General features: G+C 36.0%; 1 protein-coding gene across 3 annotated transcripts in view; it reads right to left on the reverse strand.

Annotated features, from left to right (window-relative positions):
- The window catches only part of ncoa1 (nuclear receptor coactivator 1), a 71719-nt gene that overhangs the window by 21867 nt on the left and 25632 nt on the right, over nt 1–24220 (reverse strand). For all 3 annotated transcript variants that reach the window (XM_016235678.1, XM_016235676.1, XM_016235677.1), the window contains 2 exons: nt 20935–21040; nt 13238–13404 (listed from right to left, as the gene is read on the reverse strand). In XM_016235678.1, coding sequence (XP_016091164.1) covers nt 13238–13404; nt 20935–21032 — 265 coding nt within the window. In that variant the 5' untranslated portion in view covers nt 21033–21040. The remainder of the gene's footprint in view (nt 1–13237; nt 13405–20934; nt 21041–24220) is intronic.

Below are 24220 nucleotides of genomic sequence, written 5' to 3' on the forward strand. Positions count from 1 at the left end.
ATTACTTAATAACACAAAAATGTCCTGCTCGCACTTGCCAATTTAATGGCAGAGAATGGTGACTTTATTTTTATTTATTTTTAATTTTTTTAAGCGGATGCATATCTGTCATAAAATAATCCTATGCATCTTGTGGCGTATATTCCAAGCATTCTGAACGTATACTGAGGGTTTGGTGAGAAAAAACGAAATGGCAAGTTATTATATTTTATGAAAATCTTGCTTTGCAGCTCACGCTGTGCACAAGTGCATATCCTGTTGAGATATCAATTTTAATCAATTTTAATAAAACACAAGATTACATTATATAACTCTAACTGTAGGCTATTTAATATCTGTTGTTCTCTGGTTGTCAGTCAAAATGACAGTTCTTGCAACATAGGCCTATATACCCCAGGCCGTTTTCTCATTTTTCTACTTTCAATATTAAATAAAAAAAACGAATGATCGAATGATACACGGATTAAAATACCCCACAGATCATTTATTACATCATTTTGAAAATGTCTATTTTGAGTGGAAGCAAAAACACACTGTTTTTCGTACCCGTCTCTTTAAATGCAAACGAGCTGCTGCTCCTCACCCCCTTTTCCAGAATAGAGCTGAAATTTCAGCTTGTACCTGCTAAAAAACATCTGTTTTGGTTCTGATTATCATGTTTATTGCACTGAAATCATGCGTTTCAAACAATATTAGTTTAAACTTCTGATATACGGTTTTCTGAGTGCACACATCCAAAGCACACGTACAGAAAGCGGCTGTCACAGCATGAGAGTACTAAACTACGGATGCACCGATATGAAAATTTTGGCCGATACCGATAACCGATTATTCTTTATTTTTGAAAGCCGATAACCGATATGTTGGCCGATAAATCTATATCCAAATTGTTATATACTTTTTGAGAGCCTGATTACAAAAAAGGTTAGCATGTTTTGCTCAAACTTTCGCCATGGCATTAGAACTGGTACACCGTTGTCGCTTGCGAAATCAAAATGACGGCGCTGTGGGTGGAAACTTGCAGATTAAGGGGCGGTAATATTAAAATGAGATCCCTTTGCATCGTCACTAGGGGAGTGAAATCAGACGCGCTCGTTTTTTCAGACGCTTGCAGAAAAAGGCTTACCATAACAAAGTTACTGGGTTAATCTTTTATCTCTTAATCGTTTCCATGGTTAGTAGATGCACGGGGGACCTGATTACAGCACTTAAAACCTGGAAAAGTCAGATTTTCATGATATGTCACCTTTAATACTAAATAACGATTTAGGACTGGTCTTTATATGAAACATTCCCCATATATTTTATTTTCACAATACATTCACCATCATCATTTTGTTTGTGATATAAAATTAACCAATATCATGATTATTTTAATGTGCTTTAGTTTTGGCTATCAAATTCTCTTAAGAGCGCACTAACAGGATAGACTATGTGAGCATAAGAAAAAATATATATATATTAATTTTAAATTAATTTTATTTTAAAATTCAATTAATTCTAAAGTTTTTGTGATTTTATTTGTGATTTAATTAATTGGGTTAATGATTTATGATGTCAGTAGCTGCGTTTCCACTGTCGGGTCAAAAGCGAGCGTGCTAGTGTGTGCCAGGGCCAGTTGCGTTTCCACTATCATTTCCGGGGCTTGATCGTGCCTCATCGGTGCTTCCTCGGGGACAACGGCCCAGGTTTTTTGGTCCGACGAAAACCTTGGGCCAAAGCGGGCCCAAACTGTTTCTCCACGTCTGGAGAGCATAAGTGCTGCGGATCATTTCATAAAGTTACAGATAACACCAGCATCAAAGACTTTTAAAATAAGTTGAGCTCAAAACTCACTTTCAAGACATCAGCAAGTGTTTGAAACTTCTGTTTGAGATCCAGTGTGGATTATGATCACCATACAAGGCAGAAATAGGTATTTATAAGCGATGCAAAAGACTATGCACGCTAGCCATTAACGTTACCATAGTAAACATGGTAAATACAACCGCATTCTTTATAACAATCGTGTATTTATTTAGTAACATTTTATCTGTCATAAGTCTCGTGACTCTCGTCTCGAAACTTTAGCTCAGCGTACATCATACAAAATATAATAATGGTTTTTGTTCGGGAGCTCCCTCTGCTACTCTCGTATTTTTGATGGAAAAAAATATAGAAATTAATAATATTTAATAGACAATTATATGATGTCAGTAGCTGCGTTTCCACTGTCGGGTCAAAAGCGAGCGTGCTAGTGTGTGCCAGGGCCAGTTGCGTTTCCACTATCATTTCCGGGGCTTGATCGTGCCTCATCGGTGCTTCCTCGGGGACAACGGCCCAGGTTTTTTGGTCCGACGAAAACCTTGGGCCAAAGCGGGCCCAAACTGTTTCTCCACGTCTGGAGAGCATAAGTGCTGCGGATCATTTCATAAAGTTACAGATAACACCAGCATCAAAGACTTTTAAAATAAGTTGAGCTCAAAACTCACTTTCAAGACATCAGCAAGTGTTTGAAACTTCTGTTTGAGATCCAGTGTGGATTATGATCACCATACAAGGCAGAAATAGGTATTTATAAGCGATGCAAAAGACTATGCACGCTAGCCATTAACGTTACCATAGTAAACATGGTAAATACAACCGCATTCTTTATAACAATCGTGTATTTATTTAGTAACATTTTATCTGTCATAAGTCTCGTGACTCTCGTCTCGAAACTTTAGCTCAGCGTACATCATACAAAATATAATAATGGTTTTTGTTCGGGAGCTCCCTCTGCTACTCTCGTATTTTTGATGGAAAAAAATATAGAAATTAATAATATTTAATAGACAATTATTTCTAAATGTGATGTATACTGTGACTACAAATAAACAGAAACAGACTAGACTGATTAAGTAGGCAGTGTCCTCTTTCTTTTGTTCTTTATTTCTGTGTGACTAATTTTCAATCCTGATAAATTAATTCATTATGATCAATGGATTTAAATCTTTAACAAAACATGCAAACAAACGGCCGCTTTTATCATGTTCGTTTTGTGAATGCGCTAGTTCCAGTGACTTTCTGATTAGTTTTCTGATAAATAGGGATGCACCGATACCACTTTTTCCAGTACTCGCCCGATACGATACTTTTATTTTTGGTACTTGCCGATAACAAGTACCGATACCAATATTTTTATTGCATTTGTACATTTTTTAATTATTGGGTACAGAAACCAAAAGAGTATGTATAATGTTAGTTGGTTAACTTCATTTATCAAATAGATACAGTCAAACCAAAATTTATTCAGACACCTTCAACATTTCTCACATTATCACAGTTTATTCGCTATAGTTTAGAAAATGGTAATAAAATATGACAAGAACTCAGAGTTAAACTGTGTCAGAACAAATTCAGCTTGATAATGTTAGATAACTTTGACAAAGTTAATGGATTACAATCAACCAAAAATTAGACAGCTGTTAGTATGACAGTATTTACACAACTATGAATACTTAGTCGGGCAACCCTTAGCCTTAATGACAGCCTGTAGTCTCCTGGGGATGCTGTCACCCAGCTTCATGCAAACCTCAACTTCAATTTCTTTTCCCAGACTCGGTCTGAATAATTTGTATGTTTGTATTTGTATCAGTTTTACTGGTAGTCTACTGTATGAAGAAATTTTGGGTATAATTTGTCACAGTTTACTTTATTTTGCCATCCTCACTTACATAAATTAACTATAGTGTCCTGCACCCACAAGTAAAAAAAATATCAAAAATTATATCTGGTCTCTGTAATAATGCCCTTTGCCGTAATAATGCAGGGAAACACTCGTTATAAATCTCCTAACTTTCAGAAATAGAAGCTGCGTTTTTTTTTTTTCATCTGAAATGTGCTGCGAATTATATTCCAGAAACACTCAAGCAAGCAAAACACGCGCAATGCGTGCACGTATTTGTACTGATGCTGAATAGTACAGCCTAATGCATTTCACACAGGCTGCTAGATTCACTTTCGTCAGAAAGTAGTGTATGCCTAAGGTTAAAAATAAATGTTTATAGTGAATGCCCCTATAAATGGTCTTATTTTTACGGTTTAGTTTTAATCCAAATGATGCGTGTGCTAAGCGAGTGAATATCAAAGATCACACAACAGAATTGTGCGCGTTCTCTCTCTCTCTACCGTCAAGTAACTTGTGCATTGTTTAACTTACTTGTTTTTGACATATATCCGACCGAACTACAAACTTTCCAGTGATGTCTGTGAGAAAGGTATATTCACTCGACAAGCTCACGCATCTGCGCCGCCCCGCACTCAATCCACTCAGCGTGCTTTGTTTATCTGCGCGCGCACATCAGCTATACAGGCGTTAATACTGAATGTTTAACATTATATTCATTGCATACATATACTTCGTAGACATCCTTAATCTCTAATAACTCCATTCTGCTGTCTGTTGTTGGTGTTTCTTTGTCTGAATATGGCACTTAACACATGCTGTGTGGTATCGGCGTTTGGTATCTGGACATTTTAACGAGTACGAGTACAGGAGCTCAGTATCGGGCCCGATACCGATACCAGTATCGGTGCATCCCTACTGATAAATCTTCTCTTTGTTGGTGAAATGATGGGGTTGCGTGACGTTGTTCCCGAGATGTGTGTAAAGGGTGGGTTTTATATACAATATACAATACAAATATATATAAATAAATAATTTACATATAATTTATATTCATTAGAGTTGTCTCGATACTGCAATTTAATAACTTTAAAATAGCATAATCAGGGGTGCTCCGATTGATCGGCTACCGATCACTATCTGATGACGCGTCTGCCATCAGAGGTTTGGCACGACATGCAGCGGCACCGTCTCAGTCTCTGTCTGGCGCGGGTGAAATAATTATAATGCTGAAGGTAAGGTGCAATTCATAGTTCTCCATTAAATAACTTATAAAGTAATTTGAAAACCTTCTGTGGGACATAATTTCACAAAAAGCGCGAGTGAATCACCGCGCACACGCTCTCTCTCTCTTTCCCTCTCAAAATGCGCAATTGGCTTCAAATCACCACACATTGCGTCTGTCTATAAGCGAGCTGCACGCTGCACAGTCGACAGGAATTGTCACTTGCACAATCGAGACAGTGTTGCATCGTCACTAAAGTTAATAAATTACATTTCTTTTAAATTCTTGCCAGTGTTTAAACCATTCAGCGCTTGCACGCTCTCCTGGAGACCGTGCGCTCATGCACACTCATTTTCGTTTTCATACGCACCGCATACGCACTGCAAACGGAGTAATGTGAACCTGGCGTTATGTGTGTGCGCACACACATAACGCCAGGTTCACATTACTCTGTTTGCAGTGCGTATTTTTTTCCACACTCATGTTAATGGTTTAAAGCATTCATTGCACACAGTTGCGGTGCGGCAGTGCGTTCGATTAGCGGTGCGTCTGCAGCAGTGCAGCGATCGTTTCCTCACAGAGTCTATTTTTGTTGTGCTGCATGCGCTGAATTAAAGTAACAGTAAATATGAAAACTAAAATGTAGTAATTACACCATAAACGCATATAATTAAAGTCTACTGTGTTTCACAGTCAACACATATGGCTTGATGGCTAGTTTTAAAGGAAAAGAGCACTTTTAGATAAACAAGGCAATAATAGATGGCACTCGTGGAGGTAGGAAAACAAAGTTCTTTATGAACCATTGGATTGCTTGTAATAAAGATTTAAAAGCAAAAGGAAAGGCAGTAGAGCTGACTGTTTCTGTCAGTGGTAAGTTTTAAATTAGAATTTTGTGATAACGTAAGAAAAGTGTATTTAAAATGTTTTGAAACTTGCTTGAGCAACTTTTTTGTGCTGTGTGTAAGCTATTGTGCAACAATTGCACAAGTGTAAAAACAAAAATGCACTAGACAGCTGTTAGTATGACAGTATTTACACAACTATGAATACTTAGTCGGGCAACCCTTAGCCTTAATGACAGCCTGTAGTCTCCTGGGGATGCTGTCACCCAGCTTCATGCAAACCTCAACTTCAATTTCTTTTCCCAGACTCGGTCTGAATAATTTGTATGTTTGTATTTGTATCAGTTTTACTGGTAGTCTACTGTATGAAGAAATTTTGGGTATAATTTGTCACAGTTTACTTTATTTTGCCATCCTCACTTACATAAATTAACTATAGTGTCCTGCACCCACAAGTAAAAAAAATATCAAAAATTATATCTGGTCTCTGTAATAATGCCCTTTGCCGTAATAATGCAGGGAAACACTCGTTATAAATCTCCTAACTTTCAGAAATAGAAGCTGCGTTTTTTTTTTTTCATCTGAAATGTGCTGCGAATTATATTCCAGAAACACTCAAGCAAGCAAAACACGCGCAATGCGTGCACGTATTTGTACTGATGCTGAATAGTACAGCCTAATGCATTTCACACAGGCTGCTAGATTCACTTTCGTCAGAAAGTAGTGTATGCCTAAGGTTAAAAATAAATGTTTATAGTGAATGCCCCTATAAATGGTCTTATTTTTACGGTTTAGTTTTAATCCAAATGATGCGTGTGCTAAGCGAGTGAATATCAAAGATCACACAACAGAATTGTGCGCGTTCTCTCTCTCTCTACCGTCAAGTAACTTGTGCATTGTTTAACTTACTTGTTTTTGACATATATCCGACCGAACTACAAACTTTCCAGTGATGTCTGTGAGAAAGGTATATTCACTCGACAAGCTCACGCATCTGCGCCGCCCCGCACTCAATCCACTCAGCGTGCTTTGTTTATCTGCGCGCGCACATCAGCTATACAGGCGTTAATACTGAATGTTTAACATTATATTCATTGCATACATATACTTCGTAGACATCCTTAATCTCTAATAACTCCATTCTGCTGTCTGTTGTTGGTGTTTCTTTGTCTGAATATGGCACTTAACACATGCTGTGTGGTATCGGCGTTTGGTATCTGGACATTTTAACGAGTACGAGTACAGGAGCTCAGTATCGGGCCCGATACCGATACCAGTATCGGTGCATCCCTACTGATAAATCTTCTCTTTGTTGGTGAAATGATGGGGTTGCGTGACGTTGTTCCCGAGATGTGTGTAAAGGGTGGGTTTTATATACAATATACAATACAAATATATATAAATAAATAATTTACATATAATTTATATTCATTAGAGTTGTCTCGATACTGCAATTTAATAACTTTAAAATAGCATAATCAGGGGTGCTCCGATTGATCGGCTACCGATCACTATCTGATGACGCGTCTGCCATCAGAGGTTTGGCACGACATGCAGCGGCACCGTCTCAGTCTCTGTCTGGCGCGGGTGAAATAATTATAATGCTGAAGGTAAGGTGCAATTCATAGTTCTCCATTAAATAACTTATAAAGTAATTTGAAAACCTTCTGTGGGACATAATTTCACAAAAAGCGCGAGTGAATCACCGCGCACACGCTCTCTCTCTCTTTCCCTCTCAAAATGCGCAATTGGCTTCAAATCACCACACATTGCGTCTGTCTATAAGCGAGCTGCACGCTGCACAGTCGACAGGAATTGTCACTTGCACAATCGAGACAGTGTTGCATCGTCTAATAAATTACTAAATTACATTTCTTTTAAATTCTTGCCAGTGTTTAAACCATTCAGCGCTTGCACGCTCTCCTGGAGACCATGCACACTCGCACACTCATTTTCGTTTTCATACGCACCGCATACGCACTGCAAACGGAGTAATGTGAACCTGGCGTTATGTGTGTGCGCACACACATAACGCCAGGTTCACATTACTCTGTTTGCAGTGCGTATTTTTTTCCACACTCATGTTAATGGTTTAAAGCATTCATTGCACACAGTTGCGGTGCGGCAGTGCGTTCGATTAGCGGTGCGTCTGCAGCAGTGCAGCGATCGTTTCCTCACAGAGTCTATTTTTGTTGTGCTGCATGCGCTGAATTAAAGTAACAGTAAATATGAAAACTAAAATGTAGTAATTACACCATAAACGCATATAATTAAAGTCTACTGTGTTTCACAGTCAACACATATGGCTTGATGGCTAGTTTTAAAGGAAAAGAGCACTTTTAGATAAACAAGGCAATAATAGATGGCACTCGTGGAGGTAGGAAAACAAAGTTCTTTATGAACCATTGGATTGCTTGTAATAAAGATTTAAAAGCAAAAGGAAAGGCAGTAGAGCTGACTGTTTCTGTCAGTGGTAAGTTTTAAATTAGAATTTTGTGATAACGTAAGAAAAGTGTATTTAAAATGTTTTGAAACTTGCTTGAGCAACTTTTTTGTGCTGTGTGTAAGCTATTGTGCAACAATTGCACAAGTGTAAAAACAAAAATGCACTGCATGATCGAATATTTAGGTGAGATAAATATATATTTTTGAAAAATGTCTAAAAAATGCTCCCCTCCACCCCTCTCACAAGAGTCACAAGAGGGAAATCCCCCCCATTTTCAAAAATGAAATTCAGGCCCTGAATTAATTTCAAAAATTCTTGATTGGAGTATTAATATAAATAATTCTACATGATAAAAATAAGGCTTTAAAAAGATCGGTATCGGTGATCGCATCGGCAGATACTGCTTTCTATGATCTGCGATCGGTGATCGGCTTCAAAAATCCTGATTGGAGCACCCCTAATCATAATACTTTTATAATACCTTTAAAAATATCAATATTTCAAATACCACAGGCAAAAAAATTTAACAGTATACAAGTTAAATTAAATGACTATTTTCTTATCAACTGAAACTGCTGTCTGAGTATCCTCAGTGATTATATACAGCCCTCTACGAACACCTTGGCAATTGAATCGCCATTGGCTAGTACATTTTTTAGTTTACTCGCCAGACTGATAAATATATAAATATACATATATATGTATATGTTTGTTTGTAAAATGGCACAGTTTTATAAATATCTGAAAGTACACTCTTAACATCAGTCAGTCAAGCATTATAATATGATAATCAATATTATTTAATGATAGAACTTTAGTAATTAGAATTAAACCTTGATAACCATGTATGAATGCATATTAGTCATTTTAACTGAACTTCAGACTGGTGGTGGTGCTTTTTTGGTCATTTAGTGTTTCTGTAAAAAAAAATTTAAATTGGGGAAAAGCTAACAAAAAAATACTGATAAGATAACAATGATACGAATTCTACTGATATGAACAATATAAAACGCACCAAGGATTAATGAGCTACTGGATTCATGAAAATTAATCAGGTTGTGTGCGTTCGCTTGAACTGATTTGCTGAAATCAAAACAGGGACGATAATAGGTGAGCGCCAGCCAATGAGATTGCCGTTTGCGCATTAGTTCCGCCCACTACCGGAGAAAGCGGTAGTTCTTAAAAGCAGAAGAATTCCAAAGGAACTCTGTTATTTTGACAGCAAAATACAACAAAGAATATTGTTTACATGTAGCGCGCATAAGTAGCGCGTCAATTCTCTCTCTCCCTCTCTCGCTGCGTGTGTGAGAAACAAAGCGACAGCGAGTCATGCGCCTTCACACTAGAGTTTACGGTACAATAAATACAGGTGCGTTGCACATCCATTCAGATGAACTGAAAAACAGCACAGATCGCTTGGCGGAGAGTGAAACTCTGATGCGCTCAGTCAGAGAGTGTTCGGCGAGTGAAAATATATCTGAGCTAAACTTATACTTAACCTCCAACTCACACACTGGCGAGTAAAATCTGAGAATTTATTAGCAATTGGCTAATATTAGACGTCATTTAGTCGCCCAGAGTGAAGATTTAGTCGCATATGCGAGTGATTTACTCGCAATGTAGAGGGTTGATATAATAATAATAGGGGGTCTGAATACTTTCCGTACCCACTGTATATATATAAAATTTTAAAATTAAAAATTTAAAGTATATTATTAAAACTATTATAAGACAGAAACATGATTCTTTTGAAATACAATTCAACTGTAAAATCAAAAAAATATTTTTTTTATAATAAGTATATTTATTATACTACTTTAGAGTTGTAAAATTACAGTACTTAAGACATTTCTTTGCATGCAAGACTTAAACCCTCAAGTGTTTATGTTGGCGGAAAATCTTGACTACAGGTTTACACATGCTTCTCATAACAAATCTACCTGAAATGTGTGAAAGCATAACATGCTGTAATCATGTCCACAAAAATGTTGGAAATTATGCGAACGTGAAAAAGTAGCAGCCCTAGCACAAGCGGTCACAGATAGTCATAGAGACTGATTACACTTCCTGCTTAAGCCATACTTTCTCCTGTGCTTACCTGTGTTTCACAATTTAACCCATTTTTCACTGCTTTGTTAAAATAGCTAAGAATAATAATAATGTATTTCCTCCTGCAGCGCATGCAGGTGTGCCAGATATAGCAGAGTGGCTTTTTAAAGGATTATGGTGTATACATTACAGTCCTGCAAAGAAACTAGAGACAGCTTAAAATGTTTGTGCTAGCCAGTGCCTGCCCGCCTAATATGCAGATCCCACAGCCTTCTGACATTGATGAATTTTTAGATCTTTGGATAAACATCCTCTCGTGGCCTCTTTGCATAAGTGATATATTCACTATTCCAGGGGCTCCTTAGTTTGCCATGCCAACAAAACCCGTTTTTAGGCCTGCAAATCATGAGACGACATGTTTACCGCTGTCAGACAGAAGAATGACCGAGATCTGAATTACTTTCAAGTGTGAGATAACGGGGGTGATTTGGAGCTAGCCGACATGCTTTGTTCACACTTCAATTTACTTTTGAGTTCTCAAGCTTCCTCTCATTTGGAAATAACAGCGACAACAATGGCAAACCAGCAAGTTTCATGCCAATGAAATTAATGCTACATTGGTTTAGCTTTAAGGAAATAATCTCCTAACAAATAAAACGATCGATGATAAGGAAAGGAGCTTGGGTCACAAATACTTTACTCAATTCAAGGTCTGACTGCTTGGTCTTAGAAAATATTTAACCATTGAGAGGATACTGAAGTCTACTAACAGCAAGACTGGTCCAAGTATAGCCTACTATACCAAGACAACAAACATTTATGAAATCAACTGAATGATAACAAAGTGAAGCAAGAAAAACTAAAGATAACAGATGTAATAACTGCAATAAATTAATGTGCTGAAATATTCTGCCAGTCTTTCATTTAGCCTTTGTGCCCACTGCATGCTTTATGGCATTGCTAAACACACAATGCCAAAAAGAATTATTTATGTACCAAGTGAACTCAACATAATCTTAAGCAACCAGTCTTATAAAGCCCAAATACTTCACTGCAGATCGGTCTTTAAACATAACACAGACATCTAGTTTTGATAAGAGCTAACATCTAATGATTGGCCAACACTGGGCTGGCCATAGATCCAAAACGTCTGGTTTAAAGGAATACTTATGCCAAAAACCGCCATCACCCATTCATGCTTATGTCACTGCAAACCCGTAATATTTTCTTTCTTCTATGAATGCTACAAATGGACCATACCAAGTTCATAAGGCAAAGACAACATTTCTATTACCACTATTATTTGAACACTATTATACAATAGTATTCTATATTAGGGCTGTCAAAAAAATAAGAATTTCGAATATTCGTTGAATTTAAAATAAAAATCCACATTTTAGTTGTGTGTTAAGGAGGCAGCCTTATCAGTGGCGCACGAGATGCGATGGCGATGTAAGTGTCGTTGCATTATAATGTTTTTGTTAACCTATCCAGTTGAAGCCACTAGATGCGGTGCTGCTGCGTTGTTCATTAAAAATATTGCGGAAAAAGAGAACATCAATGTGGAGAAGATCTTGTTTACATCAAAACTGAAACCAAGCCATTCACACAGAACACATATTTCGCGCATTTTCTAGAGGGACATCTATCACCGTTGCACTCGCATTTCGCACAAAGGAGCCGCATGTTTAGAAAGCCATGTAAAATTAATGCAAGTTAAAAAACATATCTCGAGACTTTATGGCGGGTTTTTTCCCCCATCCCACTGCATCTCATGTTTTTAAATGAAAAATGTACTCTGTGTGATTGGCTTTCTGCCCTTTGTATTAAACTATGCATACAAACATGATGCTGTTTTGTTTATAGTTGTTTAAGCAACTTATTTATAATTGGTTTATAGACATTATTTTAAACATTATGCACTTTTTTCACAGATAGTCATGTTATCTTATGATTTGAATAAACGTGCATTAGTAATATTTTGCTCGATGCGCCCTCTTGTGGCCTCAGAAGAGAAGCCAAAAGGTTTTCTTCACCCTAACTGAAATTATGCATTTTAAATTTGAATATAAATCGAATTCTGATAATATTTAAGTACAAAATTCAAATTTAGTTTTTCAGCCATTTTGACAGCCCTATTCTATACTACAATTATATTCTATATATACACAATATTCTACATATACACAATTTTATTCTACACTACTATACAATAATACACTACTATTTATGTTTCTGAGAGATGTCTCTTATACTCACCAAAGCTGCATTTATTTGATCAAGAATACAGTAAAACATTGAAAATTTGTAAAATTGTGAAATATTATTACAATTTAAAAGAACTATTTTCTTTTTTAATCTATTTTAAATCATAATTTACTCTAGTCATTTCTCCAGTCTTTAGTGTCACATGAGCCTTCAGAAATCATTCTAATAAGCTGATTTCTTATTATCAGAGTTGTAAATGGCTGTGCTGCTTAATATTTTTTTGAAAACCATGAAACCTTTTATTTAGGATTTTTTTTGATGAATTTAATGTTAAAAAGCATTTATTTGAAATATAAATCTTTTGTAACATTATAAATGTCTTTACTGTCACTTTTAATCAGTTTAATGAATCCTCGCAGAATACAGCTATTTCTAAAAATCAAATCAAATCAAATCAAATCCAGAATTACTGACTCCAAACTTTTTAAAGGTGAACAGAAAGTCAAAATCCCAGCAGAACTTCAAACATTTACTTAATCACTGACTGTGTCTTGGACATAATACTCGTTTGTCTAAGAGCTCTGTCCAGTTACTGATTAAAACAAACCAAAGAGGTTTATTTCTTGTAATGCTAATTTATCTTGAAGATGACTGAAGGAACACAAGTTCTTATCATATTAGGCATGTCAACAAACCAACCATCATAAGCACTAAAATTTTTGCAGTCAATTTCCTGTCTGTGCTGTGAAGTATATGGAAATACTTGTGTGCAGCCTACGCACAGCCCCAAAGGAAAAGCATGGACACTGGCTACTCACCCTGCTCGCGCCGTTTGATCTGCTGGATCTGCTCCACGGTGCTCTTTAAGATGTGGCATTTGTCTGGCTTCACGTTCAAGCTGGCAATGTCGCTCATGTTGGCCGACAGTAACTCAGCCAGTTCGTCAATGTAGCGGCACTCCAGCTCACGCCGTCGCTTCTCCACACTACCATACAAACAGGAACAAACAAAGAGAATTGTAAAATTTTTAGAACATACTTAAAAGAAACTTAAGCACTGTACTTTACAATCATACATGATGTATTTTGAAATATTTTTGAATATATATATATGTATATACCGTATTGGCCCTAATATAAGACGACCCTGATTATAAGGCAACCCCCCTTTTTCCAGATGTACCTTTTGGAAAAAGGCTTTTTAAAACCAAATCTTTTCTTTTCTTAGTAAAACACATTTTATCTTCAATTATTTTCATATTGCATATTTTTCCTATTTTAATTTTTGTTTTGAAAGTAAGGTAAAAACTGGTAAAATGTACCAACAATCGCATTTAAAGGGGTCCTATTATGCTTTTTCACTTTTTTAAATTTTAGTCAGTGTGTAGTGTGTATGTTTGGGCATAAAAAAAGATCTAGAAAGTTACAAATCTCAAAGTCCACTCCAAAGGGAGATATTTAGTTTTTAAAAAATCAATTTTCAAGAACTACAGTAAACGGCTCGTTTGGACTACAGCGTTTGGTTTCCGGGCTTTGTGATATCACAAAGCGGCTCATTAGAATTTCATTACAAAGAATTCCCGCCTACAGAAATTCGAATGGTTGGGGGGGTGGGGAGGGACGAGGTCGTGGTTAGAACGCTTGGTTGAGTGAGCGCATGAAACGAGACGACGAAGAAGAAGAGCTGTTGCAGAGTTAGTGCATCAGAGAAAACCAAGTAGAAGAGCTGCTGTGCTGTAGCCTCAAATTTTTGGCATGTCTAGAACAGCGGTTCTCATTTCCAGTCCCCCGCTCTGCACATACTGCTCTGTATTTATTTACAGAGGTATATTATGTCCCACTTCACGCTTCTCTAGTAAGTTTTGTTTGTGTGTGAAGACACTGCAGGCACCGGCGCAGCGTAAATTTGTAAATTAATATTCCGAAGTGAAGTAAACTTCAACGGATTTCCCCTGCTCAGGGAGTTGGGAGCAATGGACACTGTGTAGGGAGCATGTCAATCAGAACACAGTTCATGCACGGAGCTCACTTCTAACGAGATGATCTGAATCAGGTGTGTTAACAGAGAGAGACGTGCAAAACATGCAGAGCGGGGGTACGCGAAGACTGGAATTGAGAACCGCTGGTCTAGAACAATTCTTACAAATATAACACGACGTAGCTGGGCGCCGCGGACAGACGCCGCTGTTGTGCCTACACTCATAGAAAATAATGTATTTGAATTTTAAAGACGTGGCGCAACGCTGCGCTTCTCATCCGGTGCGCGACCGCCTGAAACGCTGTTTTTTTTCACTTCCGTAAGCGGATGATGTCAGGAAACTGGTTGCAATTTACTTTTTAACTCTGTTCCTGAGCATTATAACCCCAATTTGCTATTGTGTGCTGCGCATTTTACTGAGGACAGCTTCCACATCACGAGTGAGAAGTGCCGGATTCGCCAAAAGCTTTTGTTGAAAGACTGAGTAAGGGGGCGTGGCAGTACTGAAACACCGTCTAAGCTGTTCGCCAATCACAACGCACTGGGACAGCTAACCAATCACAACACATTTTGTTTTTCGGAAGGCGAACCTTCATCAAAGCCGGAACTAATCGAGCTGTTTGTGCCAGCCTGGGGAGAAAGGTATTGTAATGATGTAAATTATGTGAAAAATAATGCGTTTTTCGAACCACCAAGCATGAGAGCATGTTCTAGTACACCCCCAAAACAAAATCAAGACTTTGTAAAAGAGCATAATAGGACCCCTTTAAAAAATATACACTTTTTGATATACCATTAAAAAAATAATAAAAACAGGTAGCCCATCTGAATTAGGACATTTAGGCTATCCATCTAATAGTAGCCTACCAAAATCTTATTAACAGTAGAAGTTAAATCTTACTGTAGTCTTCAAATCTGGGTACTGTCTTCCGTTTTAAAATCACAAAGGGAGTTTGGTCCCATCAGGCCAACGTGACAGTCACAAGCTGTAAGGTTTTCTTTTTCTTTTGTTTTTACTCGAGATCTTTACAACACACATTACATTACGTATTTCATGGCACACTCGTTTTATGCGTATTTGGCGCCACCTATTGTTGTGGGTGTATTATTGACAAAGTCTAGAGCCTGAATATAAGACCACCGCGTTTTTTCAGATGTATTTCCAAGAAAAAAACATCATGTACACCACATGACATCACAACATGTACATTTACTGTACATTACAGCGAGAAAGGATGTACATAAAATGAAATATATGTACATTTGAAATATAACGCTGCATTAGCACGGCATTTATGCATTAGCACTCACTTGAAAGAATAAAGTCTAAAGCATTGTACTTTACAATGTAAATTAAAAAACAAAAAGTTAAATGTACATAAAATATTATTTATTTAAAAAAAATTTTTTTTTTTAAAGATGAGTACTTTAATTCAGCAAGGACACATTAAATTGTGACTTAAGTGACTTACATATCTAAAAAAAAAAAAAAAAAAAGTCTACTGTTATTAAACCCTGTTCTTTTGAACTTTCTATTCATCATCCTAAATATTATATCATGGTTTCCACAAAAATATTAAGCAGCACAACGGTTTTCAACTGTGATGATAATAAGAATTGTTTCTTGATTTCTGACGGATCATGTGATACTGAAGACTGCAGAAATTGTGTAAAGTAACAGAGTAAAGAGTATTTTTAAATTATATTTTTAAATATTTTCAAATAGAAAAACGTTATTTTAAATTCTAATGATATTTGACAATAATCCCTGTTTTTGATCAAATAAATTAAGCCTTGGTATACATAAAATTTATATATATGATACAATATGTATTCATCAAGTACTCAGTCACCTGGGGTGGGGGTGAATAAATAAATAGATAAATAAAAACACATGGCAATATCTGCCTAGTTCATAATAATGAAACTAACATGAATCATCTTCTTAGTTGAAAATGACTTGAAATGCTCATTTCAATACACAAAACGAGACTTACAATCAGCTCTCCCTTCCTCTGCTGGCACATGAACAACCAACTGCGCTCGGAGAAAAAAATACATAAACAAAAGAAAAAAGCCAGCCTGCTGCTGCTCTGTTATGGTGTTTTTAAGACAAAGCCTTGAAGTGGTAAATTTTGGCACGGAGGCTGAGTGGGCATTCTGCAAGGACTTGGGCCCTGAATAATTCATGATGCTCAAAGAGCACTAGGATCACAAACAGCCCCTGAACCCCGATTTAGTGGTCTCAGCGCTCTGGCACCTGATAGAGGCAGAGGATTCTGCAGTTGAGAGGAGGAATGCTGGGCGAGGGGAGACTATAGGTGCACTCAGGGACAAACTGTGGGTGGCCTGGAATCAGAGCAAGGCTAAAACACACACTTTTACACAGACGTATCATTGTAGAGCTAATAAGGGTTGGGCTGCGTACAGTCCTTGCACTAGCAGGCATTCCTCAAAGGCTTATGCTGCACATGGGTTATCAAGCTGAGAGGAGACACTGAAAGAGAGAGCGGCTGAATAGGAGAGAGAAAGACAGATGGTCAGGGGCTATAGTGAAGTAATGTTAGATATCAATGGAATGCAAAGGCTTCAGATCTGAGCCCATTTATCATCCGGTCAAAAACAAAAGATCGGCGATGGCAAGGTGAAAAAGCGCTGTAACTGGAGGCGTGCACCATGTTAAAAGCAACTGAAAAGATTTGACAGAAATGGACAGATTCTAAAGACACAGAATAAGAGTTTCATGTTTATGCATATAGGAAAGTGTGCGCGAGTTGTACATGTGCGAGGATAAATAAATGCTGCTCTTTTAAAGTATCATTTATCAAAGAATTCTATAGCAAAAAAATGCATCACAAAATGCATTTTGTTTCCACAAAAATATTACAATAACATTAACAATAATATTCCTTTCTTGAAAAGAAATGTTTTTTTGAGCACTAAATCAGCTTATTAGAATGGTTTCTGAAAGATTTTTGACTGCCTGAAGCAATTGCATTTTAAAATATATTAAAACTGATTTTTAAAAACAGCGATAATATTTCACAATATTACTGTTTTTACTGTATTCTGATCAAATAAACACAGCCTTGGTGAGCATAAGAGACTTTTTTCAGAAACAAAAAAAATCTCACCAACCCCAAACTTTTAAATAGAAGTGTATATGTAAAAAGAATGGAAAGAATTCTCGAAAGTCAAACACTTTACTTTGTAAATTAAAACAATTACAAATTAAATATGCAATATTCTATTATATATATATTTATCAAATAAAAAAATTACAATAACATTTAAATTATATTTATGTATTTTATCATATATTTATGTAAATAATATATGTATTTATCAAGTGCTCTGTCACCCAGTGCAGGAAGGAAATAAATAATTCTGCCTGGTTCATAATCAAAATTACATGCATTATTTGCTTAGCGGAAAATAAAAAATGGCTATTACAGAACTAAAGACACTAACAATCAGCTCTGGCTTTCCTCCAGAGTGTGTGTGTGAGCGTGGGTGCCGTGCATGTATGACCTACGGCTGCTGTACGTGTGCGAGGATGGAGGAAAGTGCTTATCCGTTTTTGGTTGTCCTGCTCCTGGTTGAGCGAGTGCATGTACATACGAATGACTTGCAAGTGTGAGCGCATGTGTGTGGGAGAAGACAGCAGAGAAAGTAGGTCAGCGCCTCGCCAAGGTTGTGCGCAGGCGTGCTGCTTACACAGGTCAGGGCGCTGTGTGGGGTTGCTGTAGAAACAGGCTGTTACATCAGCCCCGCCAAGGCCCTATGGAAGAGTATCACTCAGCCAGACAGACCAGTTCTCCTCCAACCAACCCTGACACAAGGAAACCTTCAAAAAAATGCACTGGCCTGTAGTGTTGTCACGGTACCAAAATGTCATTATTCGGCACCAATACCAGTGAAAATCCACGGTTCTCTGTACCAATTTCGGTACCAAAACAAAACACAAAAACATGCTAATTAAAAAATTTGACTATACTTTGATTTAATCCAAACTGTGTACATATTCAATTTTAAAGGGCTTTTGAAAACCTTCTAGAGTTATTCAACCCAGAACTGATTTTCCGACTGATATGACACAAACAATGTTAACCATTTGTACATTCTCTAACACACATATTTTAGATTCACAATTCATTTAAAAGCCTCTGGTGTGTAAAAATAGTAAATATCATCATGTCCTCCTGTTTTTTTTACCCTAATAAAAAAGTTATAGGAGAAACTTCATTCTAATGCTCATTATATTAGCGTTAGCCGCGCTTATGCTAACGATTAACTACTCTAATAACAGCGTTCATTTCAATCGGACATTCAAATTAAAATTTTGAATAATATTCATAACAGAAGCGGTGTTTCCCACAGACTTGCACACTTTGATTTAATCCAAACTGTGTACATATTCAATTTTAAAGGGCTTTTGAAAACCTTCTAGAGTTATTCAACCCAGAACTGATTTTCCGACTGATATGACACAAACAATGTTAACCATTTGTACATTCTCTAACACGCATATTTTGGATTCACAATTCATTTAAAACCCTCTGGTGTGTAAAAATAGTAAATACCATTATGTCCTCCTGTTTTTTACCCTAATAAAAGTTATAGGAGCATTAAATAGTTAAAGAAACTTCATTCCAATGCTCGTTACATTAGCGTTAGCCACACTTATGCTAACGATTAACTACTCTAATAACAGCGTTCATTTCAATCGGACATTCAAATTAAAATTTTGAATAATATTCATAACAGAAGCGGTGTTTCCCACAGACTTGCACTCTATTTGTGGCAGCATATATATGCAAATTCATTCTCTGGCAGCAAGAGGCACTTGTGGAGTGGGAGAGATAGAGGTTTCCCCAGTAACAGCTGTAATCAAATAAGTGCTGTGCTCACAAACACAGGTATTACAGGCAAGATTAAATGAAAATGACATCCATAGTTTTCTGAAGACAGTCGATTTCCTTCAGAAATACAGTGATATAAAAACACCCGCACCGGGTTTCGACTTTGACACGTGCAGTGCTCATGTTTATACAATGAAGTCAAAGCCTTTTGGAAAATCTGTTTGTGGCGGTCAGTTTTGATATTGTGGCGGGCCGCCACAAATAAATCAATGTATGGGAAACACAAGATTTTATTTAGTTATTAAGTTTAGCTTTTAGTTTTATTTATTAGGCTGTTTTGTGCACAGAGACCAGGGTTTGAATTTGGTCTGGGCTATGTGTTGATTCCCAATCCCACTGGCCTTTATCCTACTGGCAAAACCCAATACAACTTTAATAAAGAAAGAAATAATAAAGAAATGGGGTAAAAATTAAAGTGTCTAAACGGTCACTCTTATTCTAACATTTAAAAGACTTTTTATAAACTTTTTTTTTTAATTTATTGATAAATTAACAAATGCTGTGAGAATGTATCTAAATTGTCACCCATATACTAAAATTAAAAATGTTTTCTAATCAACAAATTAAAAAATAATAATTTATTGGTAAACAAATGAAAAATCTTAACTGTCGCCCTTATTCTAACATTTAAAAGACTATTTGAATAAACAAATATTTAAAATGTTATTTATTTATATAAAAAAAACTAAACAAAAGAGTTCAATTTTTTTTTCATTTATTGATAAATTAACAAATGCTGTAAAAATTAAAGTGTCTAAATTGTCACCCATATACTAAAATTATTTTTTTAATAAACAAATTTTAAAAATAATAATAATTTATTAGTAAACAAAAATGAAAAATCTTAACTGTCGCCCTTATTCTAGCATTTAAAAGACTATTTTATTAAACACTTTAAAAATATATATATTTATAGATAAACAAGCATACAAATAACACAAATTTGATTTAAAAACTGAAGCGTCTAAACTGTCGCTCTTATTCTAACATTTAAACAACTATTTTAATAAACTAAATAATTATAAAAAATGTAACAAAAGAGTTCAAAAACATTGTATTTTTCATTTATTGATAAATTAACAAACAAATGCTGTGAAAATTTTAATGTCTAAATTGTCACCCATATTCTAAATATTAAAAATAGTTTTAAATAAACAATTTAAAAAAATTATTGGTAAACAAACAAAAAACTCTTAACTTTCGCCCTAAATCTAGCATTTAAAAGACTACTTTAATAAACAGCTTTTAAAATAAACAAACAAAAACCACAAATGATTTAAAAACTGAAATGTCTAAACTGTTGCTCTTATTCTAACATTTAAAAGTCATCTTATAAACAGAGTTTTGTTAACAATCACAAAAAACTAACAAGAACATAAACACACACACAATATTTTTTTGTTTACACTTCAAGTATGTCAATTGTTAAAATAGACTGCTTCCCGTTATTCTTCCCGCCATTTGCTGCACTTCCTCTGACACACCTTGACTACACTGTCAGCTGTCTGCTTGTAAGTCATTGTATTACATAAATGACATAACTCCTAAGATCTTATAAAACACTCAGTAATGTGAAACCCTTCAAACTGGAGAGGAAAAATGATCTTATACTTCACCTGGGACCAGAGGTATCACATGGAGAGCCCTTCCTCTTCCGTGACTCTTGGGTGTTGGGGTCAAGGGCATTCTCTCCTGCAGCACTCATTTTCAGCATATGCACACCTGCAAAACAGGGTAGTTACAAGTCAGCCAATGGAGTCAAGTTAACCATTCTACTAAATAGACACAAAGCAGGACAATGAAGTTAAATCATCCAGTGAAGAAAACAATAGAAATGAGTCAGCAATGGCAGTTGTCATTGTCTGATACCCATATGTTGTTGTTTATAACTGATTTGATAATATCATCTATAACTATAAAATAATGGTGGAAACAGGATCCCAGGCATCACTTCGGACCAACAGGCTCTGGAAAACCAGCAAACTTCAAGTTAAACCAGTTCTGAAATAGTCCCATATTTCTGTAAACACTATGACAAGTAACATATCTCGACCTGATTGAGAGCAACAGTCAGATGACTCCATTTCAGGCATAGACTGAGGTGACAGCTCGTTCCCGCTAGCAATACGCATAAATCGATGGATCCTTGCGGGGGGGATCGTAAATCTGCAGCGAAAGGGCTTGCTAATTGAAAGCCTTCTTTGATCTGTGGTGCCATTCACCCAGTGCTACCATCTAACCCATGCTGTGCACTGCTAGAAGAGGCAACCGCTGAACAGCCAATCGTGAGGATACTGTGTGCGTATAAAGGGCTGGTCACACTACACTTTTCGTTCCATTGACTTCCATTCATACGCATGTAAACGCAGCAGACAGAAAACGCAAGCTCATGCGAAGCTCAAGTTTGGTGAACTGCCCTGTGAATTTCTTACTACATGAAGATGTTAATGGAAGATTGCCGTAGCCTTCTAGCTGAACTAAAGTAATTCAAACTTCAAATCTGCAGGACTGCAGCAAAGTGGAGATGACATATTTGTACATTATGAATGTATTTGTAGAATTGTTTTTTTTTTTTTAAATGTAAAATTTTTGAGATATTATTTTCATTAAAAAATCTTCTAAACACTATAATGAAAATCAAGCTTTCTGATCAATCTGTAGCGTCTCGACCAATCTGACACACTAATTTTTATTTGATTTAACAAATCAATTATTCATTAGATTAACAAATCGTCACAGTCCCCTCACTCAATATACTGGATGCCAGGATTTCGGCTGAACACCATCCCCCACCTTGTGTGTGTGTGTGTGTGTGTGTGTGTATGTTAGACCGGCTTAATGTGTTTATGTAGTATGTTAGACTAGTTTAAGTGTTTATGTAGTTAATAAAACCTTACTTGTATCACACTTGACGTGTTCATTGTTTACTCATAACCGGAGTCAATAATCATGCAGATTTACGTTACAAGCTTATAGAATTGTACAGTAAGAAAGTTATTTCCCTTAACCAGGAAATTAACGTTCTTAGAATTGACAATCTTTTAGTAAAATCAACAAATTAAATTAATTACCAAAAAAAAAAAACGATGCACACACTGCTGTTTAAAAGTTTGGGGTCAATAGTTTTTTTTTTTATACAAAATAGTAATATTGTGAAATATTATTACAATTTAAAATAACCACTTCTATTTGAATATTTTTTTAAAAAATCATTCTAATATGCTGATTTAGTGCTAAAGATACAACTCTTCGCTTAAGAAAAAACAGCATTTATTCGAAATAGAAATGTTTTGCAACAATACAAAAAGTCTTTACTGTCACTTTTGATCAATTTAATGTCCTTTTGAATAAAAGTATAAAAAAAGTGTTTCTTTCTTTCAAAGAAAAAAAAAAGACTGACCCCAAACTTTTGAACAGAAATGTACTTACAGATGTAATAATTTAAATTATTATATATAATTTTCTTTTCATATATTAGAAATGAGAATGAGATTTTATTCTGAAAAAAGAAAAAAAAACATTTTAGAAAATTCAAGACTCGCAACATACAATTTTCTATGTCCTGTTTCTATGCAAATGTTCTCCACAAGCATCAGGTGTCCTCAGTGGCAGTATGTAACCATAGAAACAGGACACATTCAAGCTGCACATAAGAGAATCCTAAAGAGCATTCGCAGCATTATGTGATAGTGATACAACAAACTTACATACCATTGCACAAAATACCAATGAAGCTATTCAGAACCAATGCATGTTGACTTGTCCAACACTTCATACCATAGAAAAACTCTATAGCTACTGATATTGATTAAACAACCATGCTAGGATAGAAAGATAGAATTTATTCTAGCTAAAAAGACTTCAGTGGTGATGAAAAGCAAGGTCGTTACTGAAATACAAATAATATGGTGAATAAAGTTGGCTGTGGCTGAACTCAGATGAACTGCACTTAAATGGCAAGACCAAACTTGGGACAGCACTAAATTCCACCAGATAAACAATTTCAACTTGATGTTCAATCAATTCAATTCAATTCAATCTTTATTACAGACTCATGGTCCAAAAAAAAAAAAACAAGACAATAGGACAACATATACAACCCACAGCATCTACCACACACAATACAAAGTTACAAAATACAACAATACCAATGTCTCCACAGCTTTGACTGATACCGTGTAGTACTAACCCTTATATTTGAAGCATTTTTTGAAGCATTTAGCCGGCAGATAAATCTATACATAAGATTTCGTAAAAGTGCTTTAAAAGTGATTACTCTTGCACTCACAAACATTTCACTTGCACTATGCCATCTAGGTCTCTTTAATAAAATTCTCATTGCATCATTATAAGCTACTTGCAGCTTCTGTAAACTAGATGTTCTATAGTTGAACCACAAATGAGCAGTATAAAGTGTTGTGCAATATGCTTTAAAAAGTGACACATTCACCTCATCTGAACAGAAACTAAACTTACGTAAATGTATATTCGCCTGCATATACATCATACGGCGTTGCCTTTCAATATCCTCATCGTCGGTCATGTGTTCAGTGATGAAATGTCCAAGGTATTTTACTTTAGCACAGACAGTGAGACTCCTATTAGACAACTTGAAAACTGGAAATGTTATACTTTTATCCTCCTTAGTTCTGCGAATCATAACCACACTCTTATCAGGATTATATAAAATATCATATTCAAGACCATAAACAGAACACATAGTTAAAAGCTGTTGAAGACCAGCACTGCTAGGACTAAACACCACAAGATCATCTGCATACATAATATGATTCACTAGAATATTCCCAATCATACACCCAGTTTTACAAGCATTCAAACATTCAGATAGATCATCCATGTAAAGATTAAACAGAATTGGGGACAAAATCCCTCCTTGTCTCA

Source organism: Sinocyclocheilus grahami, unplaced genomic scaffold (assembly GCF_001515645.1).
Source record: "Sinocyclocheilus grahami isolate Dianchi unplaced genomic scaffold, SAMN03320097.WGS_v1.1 scaffold473.1, whole genome shotgun sequence".
NCBI classification, from domain to species: Eukaryota; Metazoa; Chordata; class Actinopteri; order Cypriniformes; family Cyprinidae; genus Sinocyclocheilus; species Sinocyclocheilus grahami.